General features: G+C 36.1%; 1 protein-coding gene across 5 annotated transcripts in view; it reads left to right on the top strand.

Annotated features, from left to right (window-relative positions):
* BRD1 (bromodomain containing 1) overlaps positions 1-10662 on the top strand; it is a 64351-nt gene extending 53689 nt beyond the window's left edge. For 4 of the 5 annotated variants that reach the window (XM_005150044.4, XM_034063175.1, XM_034063177.1 and 1 more), the window contains 4 exons: positions 948-1075; positions 3491-3600; positions 5918-6072; positions 8794-10662. In XM_005150044.4, the coding sequence (XP_005150101.1) occupies positions 948-1075; positions 3491-3600; positions 5918-6072; positions 8794-8977 (577 nt within the window). In that variant the 3' untranslated portion in view covers positions 8978-10662. The remainder of the gene's footprint in view (positions 1-947; positions 1076-3490; positions 3601-5917; positions 6073-8793) is intronic. The other variant, XM_034063176.1, reaches the window with a different exon arrangement.
* Positions 10663-17953: the final 7291 nt, after the last annotated feature.

Genomic DNA, 17953 nt, shown 5'->3' on the forward strand with positions numbered 1-17953 from the left:
AGATTCAATAGCTGTGGAACTGCAGTTTATCAGTCTCTGGTTTGGAATACTGGCTATTTACTGCAGTGGTGATAGTAGCTGTATACCAACTATTGACTCTCTCTGTGAAGTCTGTTGGTAAAGACAGAACTGTCAAAATGGTCACCTCTGCCACCACTGATGAAATTTTTCTCCATCACCAATGATGATATCCATATCTTCCAAAAGCACACTGATCTGTGCATGAAAGGTAGTAACGATCTCTAGTCCTGGGCTATGAGGAATGGGACATAACAGGAGTACAGGGTCAATCTGTTAGGCAGGGGGGAAAAGGAAGGGTTTATTCATGTGTTCAAGATTGGTATTGAATTGTTTAAGGGTGTTAGCTCACTCATGTTAAACAGGCTTTCAGAAACAAAGAAAATTTAATACTGTATCTCTTATAAATGTGGTACATTGAGGATCTGATCTAGTAGATTGATTTCTGTTCAGATTCTGTGATGTCTTAGAGAAAACTCAAGTGTGCATATAACATTTCCAGTTTTATGTATAGGTACTCTACAATTGAAAGACATGAATTTGTAGTGAAAAATGAAAGAGAAAATAGTCACGTTTCCTATATAGCGGAACTGTTTGCTCCAAGCAAAGGGAATATGTTTTCATTTGGCCAGTATCCACTCTCAACACTAGAGACAAAACAGCTTATCTTACTTGTGCATGTATAACCTGTACAGCAGCTGAGGTGCAGTTGCATACTGTTTGTCTTTTGCTGTTAACCAGGCAATTCTGTGTATGAAAATAATCTGGGATTGTGGCTTTTATGTTGGTTTTGTTACATAACATTTGTTACAGCTTGCTGCTGGGATTTTACTATGTATTGATGGATTTTTAATGCTTCTTCAAAGTCTTGAGTTATAGTGAGCCATGTTAATTATCAAGTAATAGTTTTAATAGTAATACTTTTGTAGTTTCAGCCTACCAAAGTGTGGTAAAGGTAAACCTGCACTTATCCGAAGGCACACACTGGAAGACCGAAGTGAATTAATATCATGCATTGAAAATGGAAACTATGCCAAAGCAGCAAGAATTGCAGCTGGTAACTATAAATAACTGTATTCTTTGTAATATTGTATAATAATAATTCTGTCCATTTATTTGACAGATTCCAACATTCTGATTTTTGCTGGTGAAGTACATTGAGCATTCTGAAAGTGGTGTTGATAGCATTGCCAGAAATTACTGATTTCTGCTTTTGACTCTTTAAAGATTTTGAAGGAAAAATAGTACCTGTTTTTTTTATTATTTTTATTATTAATAAGTGGCATTTAAAGTGATCAAGCTCCTTTAGTAATACAAGCAAAATCTTACCTGAAGTACTGTTCATGGTTCTCTCAATAATTTTCTTTATTAGAATGTTTGGTGTAAGGTTTAGTCTTCAGATACTGTTCTGCATAAATGTGTTGACAGACAGGTAAGACATAGTGTGCTTTGATTCAGGAAAAGTTGAAATTGGAAAGTAGTGTAAATTTCTAGCAATGTAGAGGATAGTAAGTTACCACATTTTAGGGAAATAACTACATTCTGTTGGTATGTTTTCCACCTGTTTTGGTATTTTAATTGCATGATAGGACTTAAGTAGGTCGTCTCTTCCATAAGTGGAACTGTCTTTGTGTATTGCAATGCTCCCACGCTGAAGTTAGGTGTCAGCCTTGTAGCGTCTAGCATGTAGCAGGCCTGTCTTTAGTTTCTGACCTTACAACCCTTCACCCGCCATGCTGGGTGTTCCTTGTTCAAGGACTCTTCTGTGTGTTTCTAGTGGTTTTGTCTGACTCTGTTTGCTTTAGTCTGTTCTTTCGACCCCAAATGATCAGTTTTGTTTTTCTTTCTTGCAGCTAATCTGTTTTCAGCTACTGTTTTATTACTCTCACTTTTAGGATCTTTATTATCTGTATGGTAATCTCTTACACAGGACTTTACCTTTTCTACTTTCTGTCCTGGGTATTCTTACATTTAGTACTTTCCACTTAGAATTCCTATACCTGTTGTTTTCAGAATTCTTGATCTCTCTTAATTCTGTTCTCAGGTACATTCTGTAGCCACCTATAAGGAAGAGCAGATGATATTTAACAACACAGCCCCATACTAGCTACTGTGAAGAAAATTATCTCTATTCCAGCCAAAACCAATCCATGATTATAGATCAAAAATAAATTGTAATTGAATTGATTTAGCCTGTGGCTCAGAATTGTCCTAGAATATGTATTATGGAGAATGACTGATCTTTTTTTTATAATCACCTAAAGCACCTTTTCCTTGCTATTTCTGCTCTTAAAAGGTCTGAAACCACTTTTTTTCGTGTACCTTTTTTTTTGTGATGTTGAGGCAGAACTTACCTGCATGCCCCATTTCACTGTAAATAAGCATTGCCCATTTTAAATAGGAGCAGATGGGGAAGAATTGAGGAAGAAATCATATTTTGACAAGTAGAGAGCTACTTCTATCAAGTATTGCCTTATTGCTAAAAAAAAAAAACCTGCGACTGCCACCTTTGAACTGTATCTCAGTACCACGTTTCCCTATACAAGGAGTGTCACCTCATCTTTACAGCCTGTGAACTTCTGTGCCTTCTTCCTACTTTTTCCACCCCAGTTACATCTTGAGGGGATAACTTGCTGTCTTCCACCCAATCTCTTGACCATATCACTATGTGTGTAGAGGCCAATTGCAGTTCCGGTTGACTGAAAGTCTTCAACCTCTCTCATGCTTCAGTCCAGTGGTGATAACGGAGAAGAAAATGGAGGATTCTGGTAGAAGCAAGAAGTAATATACACTCAGTTTTCTGTTGCCTCCTGAGAAGGTCCTTTCCAACCATAACTATTCTAATGAAGAAACCAGCAGCTGATTCCTTGCCACCCTGTTTGTCTTTCTAACTTTGCTGCAGGAAAGGGCTGGGCAAAGAGACAGGCCAATTAAATATAAATAAATGAATAAAAATTAAAATGCAGAATGGAACTTCTGCATAAGAGTAGAAAGGTATACCAGACAGGCATTGTAAGTTACCAGGTGCTAGTCCTGTTAATGGCATCCAACACTTTGGAAACACACTATGCAACTTGAATCTTCAGTACCATCACGGCTTTGACAGGATTGTCATTATAGTTTCAAAAGACACTGGTTGTTTGAAGTACTGCAACTTTATGTTTTCTTTTGAGCTTTTTTCAAAGGGAAATGATTATTAGAATTTGGCAAACACTGGCTTTCTGAAAATTAAGGTGGTTTAAGATACGCTGTTTCCAGAAGTGTCTGAAAACTTAGTTCTTTATCTTTAGGCTTGGATTAAAGTATTAGTATCATTTAAAGAGCTATTTTGAATGTATCTTCTTTTTATTGCTATTTTATATGTGCATGGAAAGTGATGTTGATATTTGGATTCTAATGATCAAGTGCAGAAGATTGGTCAGAGGTTTCATTCTTTAACATTTTAATATATTTAATTATTATTTGTTCTTAGAAGTTGGGCATAGCAGTATGTGGATTTCAACTGATGCTGCAACATCTGTTCTTGAGCCTCTCAAAGTAGTATGGGCCAAATGCAGTGGATATCCCTCTTACCCAGCTCTGGTAAGTACACTGCTTCTCATCAGTACACTAGTGATACTATTTCTGGTCTGGAAACAGTGATGTGTGAACTTAAGCCGGTTGATAAATTCCCATTCAGGTTGAATAAAGGTAGATTATTCTGCCCTCTTAGCTGTGCATAATTTATAAAATTGTTGCAATATGAGATGTTGAGTCAATAATTACTTCCCTACCCATCATCTGAGATGCATGATGCCTGTTGTGGTTTAACCCTAGTCAGCAGCTAAGCCTCACACAGGCGCTTGTTCACTCCCTCCCTTGGTGGGATGCTGGAGAGAATTGGAAGTGTAGAAGTGAGGAAACTCATGTGTTAAGACAAAGACAATTTAACAGATAAAGCAAAAGCTGTGTGCACAAGCAAAGCAAAACAAGGCATTCATTCACCACTTCCCATGGCAGGTGTTCAGCCATCTCCAGGACAGCAGGGCTCCATCACACATAATGGTTACTTGGGAAGAAAAACACCATCACTCCCAATGTCCTATCCTTCCTTCTTGTCCCCCAGCTTTATATGCTGAGCATGACACCATATGGTGTGGGATATCCTTTTGGTCAGTTGGGGTCAGCTGTCCTGGTGGTGTCCCTTCCCAGCTCCTTGTGCACCCCCAGCCTGCTCATGGGAGGGCCGGTGTGAGGAGCAGAAGAGGTCTTGGCTTTGTGTAGGCATTGCTCAGCAGCAACGAAAACATTCTTGTGTTATCAACACTGTTTACAGCACAGATCCAAAACAAGAGACCCGTACCAGCCACTATGAAGAAAATTAACTCCAGCCAAAAGTAGCACACGTTGTTTGTTTCTGCAGTATATATTACTGTTTTAAAGTGTCTACTGAATAAGCATTTGACAGACATCTTGTTGGTGTTGGAGCTGTAAGATATTTTCTGTTGCAAAATGAGTATAGGAATACTCTGATTTTGTAGTTCATTAAAGAAACAGAAAGCTTGTTATCTTTGGAATAAATTGAATTATTGTATCCAGTTGTGAATGTCATGCTGGAAACCGAAAGCTGTTGTGCCTGTGTTATTTTAGGAGAAATAGAGTTACATTAAAGCTTGTGGTTAAATGTTGATAAAGTGTTTGGCTTCAGGTGTTTGGAGTTACAGAAACAGTGCATACACTGGCATGATTTCTCTAATAGACTGGACAGTTACAACTTTTAATGTGTGTGTGCTGGGAACATCAGGAAATGTACAGAGTCAGGTTAAAACTTGTGGAGGTGAGATTTGGAGCACTTAAGTCCTCTCAGTGGGTGACTCAAACACTCTTGGGTCATGCTGAAAATTTAATGATTTGGTTGTTTCTTGAATGGTGTTAGCACTTTAGTATTAGATTTTAGTTGATCATGACTGAAGGTCTCCTTTTCTGCCTACTCCTTTATGTCAGCACTGGTGTTTCTCTTGAGTGTGTGATGAGTTGATCAGGGAATTAAAGCTCAGTCAAGAGAAGAAAGTTCTCCTGATTTCTACAAACTCTCCACAGTATTAGCTTTCTGTTGTTTTAATTCCCATAATCAGTTTACCGTGGTTTTAAGATTGGTGCCAGTTTGGATGATAGAAAAAAAGAAGTTTAGAGAGTAGGAGGTGGGTGGAACAAATGTGGAGTAATATAGCTCCTCTTTGGTGGAAGCTGAGCACTTGATTATGCTGTAATCTGCCTACAAAGGAGTTTTTTCATTAGCATGATTATTACTTCAATGTTAGTGGCATCTTCCACCCTCCCCTAACCTTTGTTTAGAAAGAATTTGTGACTGTAACTCTATGTTTTGCTAAAAATTGAGTTATTAAATTGGATATGCAAGATATTTAGAAGTGACTTCAGGTATCTTTTGGGGGGCGGGGCATGTTTCCCTTTTTAAGGGTGTTTTGCTCCTTTTTTGAGTGTAGGGCTTGTACTTTGCAGAAACAAATATTTGTACCTTAACATAGCTTGTTTCTTTAAGGTACCTGAAATTCAAATGCCCAAATTTAAGAACAGTTACGGCTTTTAAAAATCCTGGTTCAACTTCCTCATTCTGAAACCTGCTTGTCAGTCCGTTGTAGTATGTGAAATTCAGAATGACTTTAAGAAGAACTAATATGGGTGAAAAATGCTGTAGAGACAGGTTTTTCAGTTAAATCTACCTCTGTGCCTCCAGTATGCTTGTTCAGTGTATGTGAAAAAGTTATGTGCGTAAAACAAAGCCAGTTTATATGCAGTAGCTGCTCAGTTTATGATTATTTTCCCCTTAACTATTTGTAATATCTCCTTAAAATAAATGATGTTTAAAAAATCAGGAACTGTCATTTATTCTCTTTCATAGATTATTGACCCTAAGATGCCTCGTGTTGCTGGCCATCACAACGGTGTTACTATACCAGTGCCACCTCTGGATGTACTGAAAATTGGAGAACAAATGCAGACCAAATCTGATGAGAAACTATTCTTAGTGCTATTTTTTGACAATAAAAGAAGTTGGTATGTTATTGAAATGTATTGTTTGATGTAGTGACTTAAAATTTTAAAAGCCTGTACCTTTGTCCTGAAAGAATTGAGACATTATCATTCCATGGATATCTTTCCTACAGAAATAACAACTGTAAAGTAATAATTTCATATTTGAGTATGGTTTTGGACCAAGGTACATAATTAATGAAAGGTACCTTTCTGTGGTCAGTTTGGAAGAAAATAATATAAGTTGTTAAATAGTCTTTTGGTTTGATACACAAGCTGTTTTCACTTATTGACCCAATAAAATTGCTTCTTTGGCTAAACAGGTTTTTTAAGGGTAAAAGTATTTATCTGTATCAGTATTCATCACTACTTCCCAAATGACACCACTTTTTTTCCCCGCAGTCTGCTCAAGTGCATTTTCTTTAAATTCTTAACCTCTAAAGTCCTTTATTAACACTCTCATTTGAAGTTCTTGACCCTTTTTAATTTTTTTCTTGAAACCTTTCCTTCTTCAATTTTTTTCACTGTCAGGAATATGCTGTGTGAAGCCTGAAGGGATAATTTAGACAATAAAATATCCTTTAACTTGTGCTAGCTTTTCTTTTTTGTTGCTGCTGTTTTGGTTTTTGAGTGTGTTTGTTTGGGTTTATTGGGTTAGTTTTTTCCCCCTCCAGATTTTGAAGATTTTCATTAACTACCTCTCTTTACTTCCCTTTATCAAATTAAATATTTCATTCCTGTGTTCTTAATCTCTCTTCTCTCTGTGTTTCCTCGCAGATTAAGCTAGCTTTAAATCTTTTTGTATCTCAATTTTATTCTTGAATTTGTTTACAACTTCAAAGAACCATCTTCCTCTTTAGCTGATGTAATGTCTAGTAATGCTGCTGTTTCCCTGACTCTCTCCATCCCAGTACTCTAATGCCTAAATAATTTCTTGCCTGAGGTTTGCTTTTCTGTCCGCAGAGGGCATTTGGCATAATCACTATTCTTTGCCTTGTTCTTCAATTTTTTTGTTAATTAGTACTTTTTCCTGATCTTTCTTGTTCAGTTGTGCAGGATTCCGTGAGATTCTTCATTCTTCTCCCTTTGTTCATGGAGATCATCCAAACTTAAAGATATTTAGTATTCTGTTTCTCATTATTCTCTTGCTGGTATCACAAGTGTAATGCATGCTCTCCCCTAGCCATGTTTTTAATGATTGCTGTGTTTGCTACTTGATCTTGGGAGTTCTCTGCACCTTAAACCTGTCTGATTCACTGCCATATGTAGGTGGTTCTAAATCTTGCAAATGCTATGCAGAGCTGTCTCTAATGAATACCCAGCATAGACGGACAGGAAAGGCTAAATACTCTTCCAGCCCCTTTTACCTTTTCCCTTCCCACTACTTTTTTTGGTAATGGTTCTTTTAGTCTCACTATTTTGGCCATTTTTGCACTCATCAATCTTAACTCATGTTTCGTCTCTCTTACTCCTGAACCCACTTGTATGATTTTCATTCACTTGCAGGGTCATCTTCAGTCCATGATACCAGCTTCTATCACCTATGGATTACTTTTTCAAATAGTCATATTTGTTTCTTTGACACGTGCATCTGAAGGATTGCCAAGCTTTCTGTTAAAAATACCTTCTTTAAAACTTCCTTCTGATCTGTAGCAAAACTTATATGGTTAGACTGCTGGTTACCATGCTGATGTTACTGTTCTTTACTGTTCTGTCTGTATCCTTGTACTGACTCTTTACGTTATTTTGCTTTCAGCATGTGTGCTCAGTACAATAGGGTTGTAGTTTAGAGTGCTTTACTAAAAAATATTATTTCAAGAGACAGTTTTATTGGGTAAAAAAAGAGCAAACTCTTTGAATGACATGTTTTATATCAGACTTTACCGTCTCATTTGCAGTTTGTTTGCCTCCAAATGGACTCCCAAACTGAAGGTTTTGAACAGAAACACTGTTTATGCCATTTGCAAGGTTGCAATTGCAGGCTACAATAACATACTTGTAATAGATACTCATTAGTATACCTAATTTTTTTTTTTTTAAGAAAATAGGGTTAAAATAAACATTTATGGAAATGGAAGTAAATTTACTTCATACTTTTTGATTAAACATTTAGAAAGCTTTTCCTTTAACTAGAAGAATAGAGTACAGAGATTTTTTTATTATCACTTCTCTATGCCCAATAATTAGTGATATTCACAGAGCTTAAACCAGGAAAGTACTCTGCATTAAATTAAAAATTAGTTGGATTTCATGATGCAGGTAAAAGTATACTGAACAGAACTTCTTTGACAGTTCAGCTTTCATCATAAATCCAAATTGAGATGTCTTAAGGCAAAAAGACAAACATTAATCATCGCAAATTCCTGGTAATAATGGAAGTGACAGAATGAACATAATACTGTGTCAAGTTAGTCTTGTGCTTTGTTCATTGTTACATCCTTCTGCTGTACTTAAACTGCATCAGTATTTCATGCTATTTTTTTTCAGTTCACACTTAATAGCAATCATTAACTATCATTGAATTGCGGTATATTAGTTGTTTTATGGAAGAGGCTTAATATCTCGTGTTCTTAAAATACTTAAGGCAAGCAAGTACTATCTTTAAAAGGAATTTTATAACTTTATTGAAGATGGTAAAAGGTGATCTGTGATATCAAAAATGCAATATAGCAGCCCTGACATTTCTGGACAAACTTTTTTTCTTTTACTCCATATTTAACATACTTATTTTACCCTTTCTTACAGGCAGTGGCTTCCCAAATCCAAAATGGTTCCCCTTGGAATAGATGAGACCATAGACAAGTTAAAAATGATGGAAGGACGTAACTCAAGCATACGAAAGGCAGTAAGAATTGCTTTTGATCGTGCTATGAATCACCTAAGTAGAGTCCATGGAGAACCAGTCAGTGACTTCAGTGATATTGACTAACAGAGATTCTACCAAGGCGTAAGACATACCACACAGACTTGAACTCTACTAATGAACCTCTTTGTCTAAAAGAATGTACTGAAGATACAACCCCTTAATTCTTGGTTCAGTGACTGAGTTCTGCAAACTTGAAATAGTTGAGTAAATCTCCTAAATCACCATTGCCATATTGATTAATGATTTTACCGTGTTGTAGTTTGGAGGATTTTCCACTAAACCTGTTAAAATGTCTTGTTCATAGTGTTCATAATTGTACATAAATGTATATTCAACACTTAACTTATTCTGATTTTAGAAGTAGCTCTTTAATTCCTTTTTTAATTTTGCTGGGGAGGGAGTTGTTTTTTGTTTCTGTGCTTTTTACTTTCTTTCTGAGGTTAAGTTACCTAAGCACCATCTTCCAGCTGAAGGTGTTTAGTGAATCTTCAAGCCTAATATCAAAATGGCATCCAATGTATGTTTGCCTAAATCATATACAATATGGTGCTGCTTTGTATCATTTCTTCCTTGGTCTGTAGCTTCTGAAAAAGACTTCTGAATGTTTGTGTAAATCGTTGCTCTTTGCACAAAGTACCACATATTTAAGATTGATGTAAATTTACAATTACAAATATGTATTTTAAGAAAGGAAGTTGCATTATTTTGGAGGGTACTTTGTGAGAAAGGCATAAAAAATATACTATGTACATCACTTGCAAATCACCAAAAACACTCCATTGTTGCCCAAAATAACTTGATTGTTTTTGTTTTAAACAAACGTGGCTTAAAGCCTGCAAGCACATTATTTCTTTCAAAACCGTATCCCATTTATCTCCCATTGGTTTAATTTTGTTGATATTTGTGCCTCCCTGTGTTTTATTTATTGTAGAAAATGTATTAATTTGCTTTATAATGAAAAATAAAATTGACAAATATATTGATATGCATTTTTATACGGCACATGAGAAGACAACTTGGTTTGGGTGAAAAATGTATTGGAAATTGTATAAAAACTCAATAGTTTGTGTGTAATTCGGTTTTTTTGGTAACTTGTAATCTTCTGTTTCCAATGAGGGGATTTATGTAACTTTTAATTTAGAACACTTTGGTAGCAATAGAAACTTTGGATACATTTTTGTATGGTACATGTGATGTATATAGAATTAGTACTTTATTTTTATTTTTAAGAAGTAAAGCATTATGTTTGGGCAAGGGGAAGAAGGAGGGTGGGTTTCCAGAACTGCATTTTTATATTAAAAAGAAAAAAAGTCAAGATATTGATTGTTGTAGCTACTTTATTCCTACCTTCACTGAGATACTGAATTTGTAACAATGAAAATGGCAAGGTATGTTTGCAATTTATAATGACTCCATTATTTATAAATGCACTGTGTTTGAACTCTTTTGCAGTGATATCTTAAATACTGTACCAAGTTATATAATATGAAACACCAAATATAATGCATATGAATGCACGAAGTATTTATGCCCAGCTTTTTTATAAAGGATTAGCAAATACAGCAAAACCAGTACTTTTTAAATCTTTTTTTAAAACTTCATTGAATAGCATACTTCATTGTTAAACCTGCTTGAATCTTTATTTTAAAGGGACAATTACTTTTTAAATAGTTTTTAATGTTTTTATTCTCTATTGTTTGTAATACCCCCTTAGAAGCTTGAAATAAAATTTCTTTCTCAACTGTTAATTTTGTCCTGAATTTAGCCCCTGAGATTTTGCTGTATTTCCCATTTTCTTACTCCGTGACTGAGCTGGTACAGAGGCACTAGTTCAAGACCTGATTGTTTTCTTGCTGTGGCATGCGGTATCATCCTTGATGAGCCTTCTGCATGGTAGGTATTGTAGCTAGCTGCATTAGCTGAGACCAGTTCCCTATAATGGACTCCTCTTATAATTAGAGGATGTTGTATCATATTAGTTGGATACATTTCACAAATGATCAAGCAAATAGTTTTCATAGCCTTGACAGTAAGTACAGCTTATGGGGAGTAGTGATGGCAGGTATCCTGTAAGGACGGTCATTGGGGCATGCTTCTGTGATGGAAGCAAGAGCCATCTCAGAAAGAAAAAGCGAGTTTTGTGGTTTGCCTGAGGTAGAATATCTGTGTAATGACTTTAAGTATCTGTCAGATAACCATGCTCATCTTTGAAAGGAATGGAGCTTAGTTTGTGTGATACTGGGACAGTAGAACCATTTGTCATCTGTTAGGACTGCCTGTTAAGAGTCTTCAAAAAAATAGCCAGCATCAGATTTTATTTCAGACTTATTCCACCAAATATACTCAAATTTGGTGTGTGTGAAACTCAATAATGACTCACAGCCTCATTCTGGCAGGCAGAAAAAATTGTTTGTTTTTTTTTTGGATCTGTCATGCCTTACAAAGCTAAAATTGCATTTACAGTAGGAGTTGGAAGAAGATTTGGTACTTGTATGATGAGAATTTTGATACCTCTCAAATATAAAATCACAGTTGATTGTACACACAGCTGCAAAATGATCCTTTAGAAGGCTTCCAAAGTTCTCAGCTGCTTCTGATGATAGCAACAGGAGAGGGAAAAACTATGTCCTTTTTTGAAAACGAGCAGAGCATTAATTATATTATTCTGTAACAGGTTGTTTAATCAAATCTTGGGATAAGCTTTCGTTTGAATTTTGCTCTGACTTGCCAGTTTCATTTTCTGGCTTTTATCTTTAGAGATAGCTCCATCAGTTCTTAGAGAAGGTGAATTTGCTGCCTTGATCTTACAGGTGCACTTCAGAGAATTCTGAGCTGGAAAACTTTACTGATTAAAAGAATCTATTACTCATCCTGACAAACCAGACTGCATGTTCTTTTGATGAAACTGGCATGAAAAGCTATGTTGTTTTTCTTTCATGTATGTGATATTAACTGTCCTGGGAAGTCCTCCCAGATGCTGTCTGAGAGGAGCTTGCAGCAGTAGCTATGGCTATTGTCATGCTGTCTCGTGCTGAATCTCTCCAGGTTAGGTAAAGTCTAAAATGATTTCTCAAAATTGTCAGTTTTCAGTGTGACCTGTGTGGTTTTAAGGAATTTCTTTCCTATTTGGCAAGGAAATCCAAGCTCCAAAACTGCTTTATTTCCAAATTCTAGGTCCTAACCAGGTACAAGTAGAATGAATGCATGTATATCAGAATGTGCTTCACTGCATTCTTAGACCAAGCTCTTCTATGACACCATTAATAACTGTAAAACAATCATGGATTGGAAGTTACTATTTTAGTGACGGCAAGAAAAAAAAAGGGGGCAACACCACGTCGTACCTTGCTGATTTCTTGGGAAGTGTTACAGCAGTAACTACACGGTGTAGATTTGCATATGCACTATTCCATTCTGGTATATTAATCCTGCTAATGAAGTATCAGAGACATGGATCAGAAGCTGAAACTTAAGTTAAAATCTGTCATCTCTTGTATTAAAATGTGAGAAATCATGTTATAAATATTTAGAAAAAGTGTTGGTAGAGAATGAAAAGCAAAACCTGCAAAGGTTTATACCTGTTACCAAACTTACTTATTTTTGAATGTTTACTGATTGTGATTTTGTATTTTTACACTAGAGGGCGCAATACACACAGACCGTCAACATTCACAAAATAAATACTTCATACTTTCTTTTCAAAGTGCTACTATTAAAATTTTTTGCTGCCAAACAGTTTTATCTGCTTCTAGTATTTGTAATCAATCAAAAGTAGCATTCTCTGACACTGTATCTGCAAGTGGGCCCTTTGGGGGATACTTATTTTTAGCTCTGGAGCTAATGCCTGGAACAACAACTCTGGATTTTCCAGCTATCTTTGCATCTAATTGCTACTGACAGGTAAGTTTTTACACTGTCTCATTCAGCTGTTCATTTTCTTTCCACAGGTTGTATTCTATGGCTGCATTTGGTAGTGTTAGAAAATGACTCCGAGCTGCTTGCTGCTAGAAACATGGTGCATGTCAAGGCACACAGCAATTACCACCAAAAATACTCAGGTCTGGAGGTGAGGGTTTGAGATGTGACAGTTTCTTACTCTGCAGGCTGGTGAAGGAAGGATGTCTTGAGAGCAAGCACAAGGAAATTGAATAAACTTGGTGAATTGAATAAACTTATGTGTGATTGTAACACAAATACAGAAGAGAAATGCAGATGGAGGAAGCATTTACCATCCACATTCTACTTACCACCTCTGGTCAGCTTGTTTACATCTCTGTATAAAATGATTCAGTTATGGCTTACCTGTTTGTCAGTTCTTCCTTGAAAGATTTATTTTTTTCTAAAATTCTTACAAGGTAGAAAAGAGTAAATTCAGTCTAATGAAATATGCTTTCAAAATACGATGAAATTGATAAATAAGATTGTTTTAAATCTTTTTGGAAATGAGTATTTGGTGGGAAGGGACTGTAAATATATTTTTATCTGCCTGGTTTTCCAGCTTTCTTTTATTAATTGCGCACAGAAGCTGCTGTCAAATCTCTGCCAGTCGGAGGAAAATGTGAGATGCCAGCAGCTGTACTTTTAACTGCAAGGTTCTAAGATCCTTTTCCATTGTTTCCATAGTGTTAAAAATCTAACACAGCAGTCACCCTGTTCTATCTTATGCTGGTACTATGTGGAGAGAGGGGACAGGATAAGGTGTTTGGGGGTGGGTTTTTGTTTTTTCTTTTTAATTTAAAGTTAAACCATAAAATTCTAACATTAAACCTGGTGATACTGTGTGGTTTAGGAAAGAGTCCTCTGGTCAAACTACTGCTTTCCTGCCTCTGTTGATTGTTTTCACCATTCCTCCAGACTCAGCTCAGTTTTATTTATGTGTTTTGATGTCTTTGCCGCAACAGGTCAGCACTGGCAGCAGACAAGGGGAGTCTCAGCTTCCTGATTTAATATCTGAGTACAAGAGGTCTGGGCTAATGTGAATAGGTTCCTTATATGGTCTTTGCTCCTCTTTATACAGTGAGCATAAATATTGATCCTACTTCCCATCTCTCCCATTAATCTGCTTTTTAGCATATTTTTGGTCTTTCCTAAGCTGTCTGGAGCCATTTTCCAGTTTGAAGGGCTTCACTTTGAGAAACTTGCTCTCTGTTCAATTTCCCTGCCAACAGCCCCCAGTAACAAATAATTTGTTTTAGTCTAAGATGGTGGATTAGGAGAGCTCACATATCTTCCTCATCTGTGTTCAGTTATCGTGTCCTGCACTTCTTCACACTTTGCTCTATGAGCATGGGAATTTACACATTCTTAGAGCATAAAACAGAAAAATTTTATCTAAATGCATGGAAAATGCAAGGACAAAGGGAAATGTATGCCTCATTTTCATGAGAAAACAGTTGCTAATAGATGATACAATGATGATGATGAGGGATTAGAGTTTTGATTTCTTTGCTTCGTTCTTCACAGAGAGTTGTTTTGAGATTGACAGTTAATTTTTTCATACAGTTAGTCCTTGATAAAAATAAGTTGATAGTATCTTTCTAATTCTTTAGAGCTGTACTAGCTTGATGTTCATGCTCAAGGTGATGGAGGGCTATGTTAGCAACTTCTGCCAATAATCAATGAGTAACTATAGGAAAAACATTAGCAGTTTTTGCCGTGGACTCATGAAGGACTTTGGGGCTTTCTGAAAGAACTGGAGATGTGGTAAAGTAGCATTCTCATTTAAACAAGTATTTGGAGAACTTTCCACCAGTTTTGCTGAAGAAAAAGGCACTGCAAGGATATGGCGAGAGTAGCAATGGTGGGTGCAATTTAGGTGGAAAAGTAATAGCTGAGGGATAGGCAGAGAGAGGGCAACAGTATTTTTCTCCTTTTCTACTTGGAAAGATACCAATTATATGGATTTGTAACCAATTAAAGGTTGTGGAGAACTTAATTTTTAGTTAACTTCAAAATATTGCTTGTGTAGGATAGGATAACAGTTCTAATCATGGATAAAAGGGGAAGTAACACTTGGAATTATATTTGACGTCACTAATGCTTTTGAAGTTCTCCAGTTGCTTTCTTAGGCAAACAAGAAAATATCATCTGGAACAAACAGATTTTTGGAAAACTGTTGCAGTTCACAGGATAACTGTCAGTGGGTTTGATGTGAAACTTGAGGAACAATTTCATTAGTCCACCTTTTGGGGCTGCACATTACTGAATAGTATTTAATATTTTCATGCTAAATAGCACTTCAAAACTCTTCTGGTCTAGAATTTTTATTATTTTTATCTGTGATTTGAATGAACTCACATTTTGCTTCAGTAGTTCATTGGCTCATACTGGCTTCCTATTTGGTGTGACTTTTCTATGATATGGGCATCCCAAAATAAGTTTCCTTATAGGCTGACCTGTAGACTTCCCTGTAGTAGCCATAAAAACTGGTGCTTGAATACCAGTAGGTGGGTTTTTTCCTCCAGCACAGTGGGAACTTGGAAATAAAGAGATGTAATTTGTTCAAACCAGGACAATATATTATGTATTTGGGCAGCATTTCCTTCAGAGGTTGAATACCTGCATTAGAAGTGTCTTTATTTTTTCTTTCCTTTCAGTGGAAATAGTCATCACTGCAAAATGAAAATGACTTCTACAAGATAAGCAGAAAGCAAGTAAAACTACAGGCAGGTTATACATGAATGTAACTATCAATCTAAATTTTATGTCTTCTCTGTAACTTCCATATTTATGATGGTGAAACTGAGTAGACCTTAATTTATATAGTTTAGAAGAAAAATGAAATTGAAGTTATTCTGCTCTTCTGACAGGTGATGATTGTGAGGAGAATGTATACAAGATGCCAGTAAGATGGTGATGAAGCAGGAAGATCAGTTTTCCAAATCAGCTTCATCAGCTATTTAGAACCAAGCTCATCTGATCTGTTGCATAATTGCTCCTTTCCACAGATGTTTATTTTTTCAGAAATGTCTCATACAGTACTTGTCAGCAGGTGTTTCCAGCTGAGAAAAATATGGGGCTTGGTTGTGTTGTTGATTACATTAGAAAGAAGTCCTAACTTGTAGTGAGAATGTTGCTCTGAAAGGGGATTTCTGCAGTGTAGAGAAAGGATTTTGGTAGTGTCTGACTGGAAGAAGAAATGTGCTTATCCAGTTTTCGTTGTATTCTAGAAACTCACAAACTGGTACATTTTTCTCCAAGTTTCCACTGATCTCTTTTCAATAAAAGAACTTTAAACAGACTACTTTATGGTATCTTTTAAAATTCCTGTGTTTATCTTGAATGTATTATATTAGTAATTATTTAATACTTCAACTGCTGTAAAAATGTTGAGGTGTATGTAAATAAATTACAGTTTTAGACGGTCTGTAATAGGTAATGGAATGTTTATAGTGTTTGATACTAAGTGGAATGGAGCAGCCCTGTGCATGGCTTCCTGTACACAATGTGTTTCACCCAGATTCTTTATGGTTGTTCTGAGGAAAAGAGTAATACTTTCACCAAATACTTTCATACTCCCACAATGCATAAAGGCATCCCTTTAAGTGAATCCATCCCAGACTACTTCTTTCCTCGTGATTGTTCTCGGATCTTACTCAGCTGGCAAATTCATCTGGATCAGAACAGGCTTCTCATTGAAGCAGTAAGGGTAGAGGCTACTTCCTAATTGTTAAGCTGCCCCATGATGGGCAAACATGACTTAGTTTCGTCTTTTATACTAATTTTCATAAGTCTAATTTTACTATTAATGATTTTCCTCCTTTCCCTTCCAGTTCATGGGTTAAAATAAAGCCAGAATAGGTAATCAAAAATAGTGGTTCCCAAGATGAGAAAAGAAAGCATGCTGGGGCTTTTACTCTCCTTTTGTTTACTTACTCTAAAATTCTGCTTATTACTTCATAATATTTTGCATTCCTCCAAGAGTAGTCATGGTGGTGTTTACACAAGGAGTATCCTTAAGAGTTATAAAGCTCTGATTTATTAAAATTAATGATATTTCAGATTAATAAAATATATATAAACCAATATTGTATTTTTTTCTATTTTTCAGAAGGTCTTCTGCCATGGAGTGAAAAACACTTCTCATCAATATAAGCAGTAACAGAGAACTGTTAACACTTAGAGATGTTACTGAATTACTTGATTTATCAGACACTATGTTTGTTAACCAGGAAATACAGGAAAGTCAAATAAAACTGCCTTTATGCAGACATATACCAGTTGTTATTGAAGAAGTCCTGATCTCTAGGCAAGGAAGTGAAGGCTGCACGAAAAATGAGGGCAGAGTTCTCAGAGTCAGAAAAATAATAAGAAAAAATAAGGTGAAAGGCAATAGCAGCAAGCAGTCTCATGACACCTCCTCCAGAGCCTTGTATGCCAAAGGTCCTACTCATGCTGCTGTCTCATTACTGCAATTGCTCAAAGTGTCTATCAAATATTCCATGCTTCATATAAGTTACTTGCATAAAATAAACCACTAGCATTTTAACACCTCAGTAATAAAAGGTTGCTCTGAAAACTCCAGTCTTGTTTTGCACTTAACATTCAGTATTTTCAGTAATCTTAGTATGACACTATCTTCTATGTAAAGGTTACTATTGTTGACAGTGATGTATTCAGTCCTAGGGTTAGGTATGGTTAACAAACTACACAAGTCTGAAGTTCATATTGACTCTTGTATTCAGGTGTTTCTTTAAAGTTAGCCATATGTGTACAATAACCAGCTAAAGCACAATCAGCCTTGGAAAGTCAAAAAACAGTTACAAAGCTGAAGATGAGACTGCTTAGCTGTCTCATTTGCAGCAAGAGATGGTGTGACATCTGTGCAGTCCACTCAAGCACACTTGAGTTACCACTGTCTTTTCTGATCTTCATGGGGTCTGCTACAAAATTAATCCAGACACTGCATGGCTCTAAGTTTAGATGGCTACTTTTTCGTTAATTTGAATGCGAACTGGAGGGAAAACATCTACAGAGCAAGACAAGGCACTACATGGCTTAGTATTGCTGCAGCTGACTTAAGTTAGCTGGGGTAAAAAT

Source organism: Melopsittacus undulatus, chromosome 5 (genome assembly GCF_012275295.1).
Source record: "Melopsittacus undulatus isolate bMelUnd1 chromosome 5, bMelUnd1.mat.Z, whole genome shotgun sequence".
NCBI lineage: Eukaryota > Metazoa > Chordata > Aves > Psittaciformes > Psittaculidae > Melopsittacus > Melopsittacus undulatus.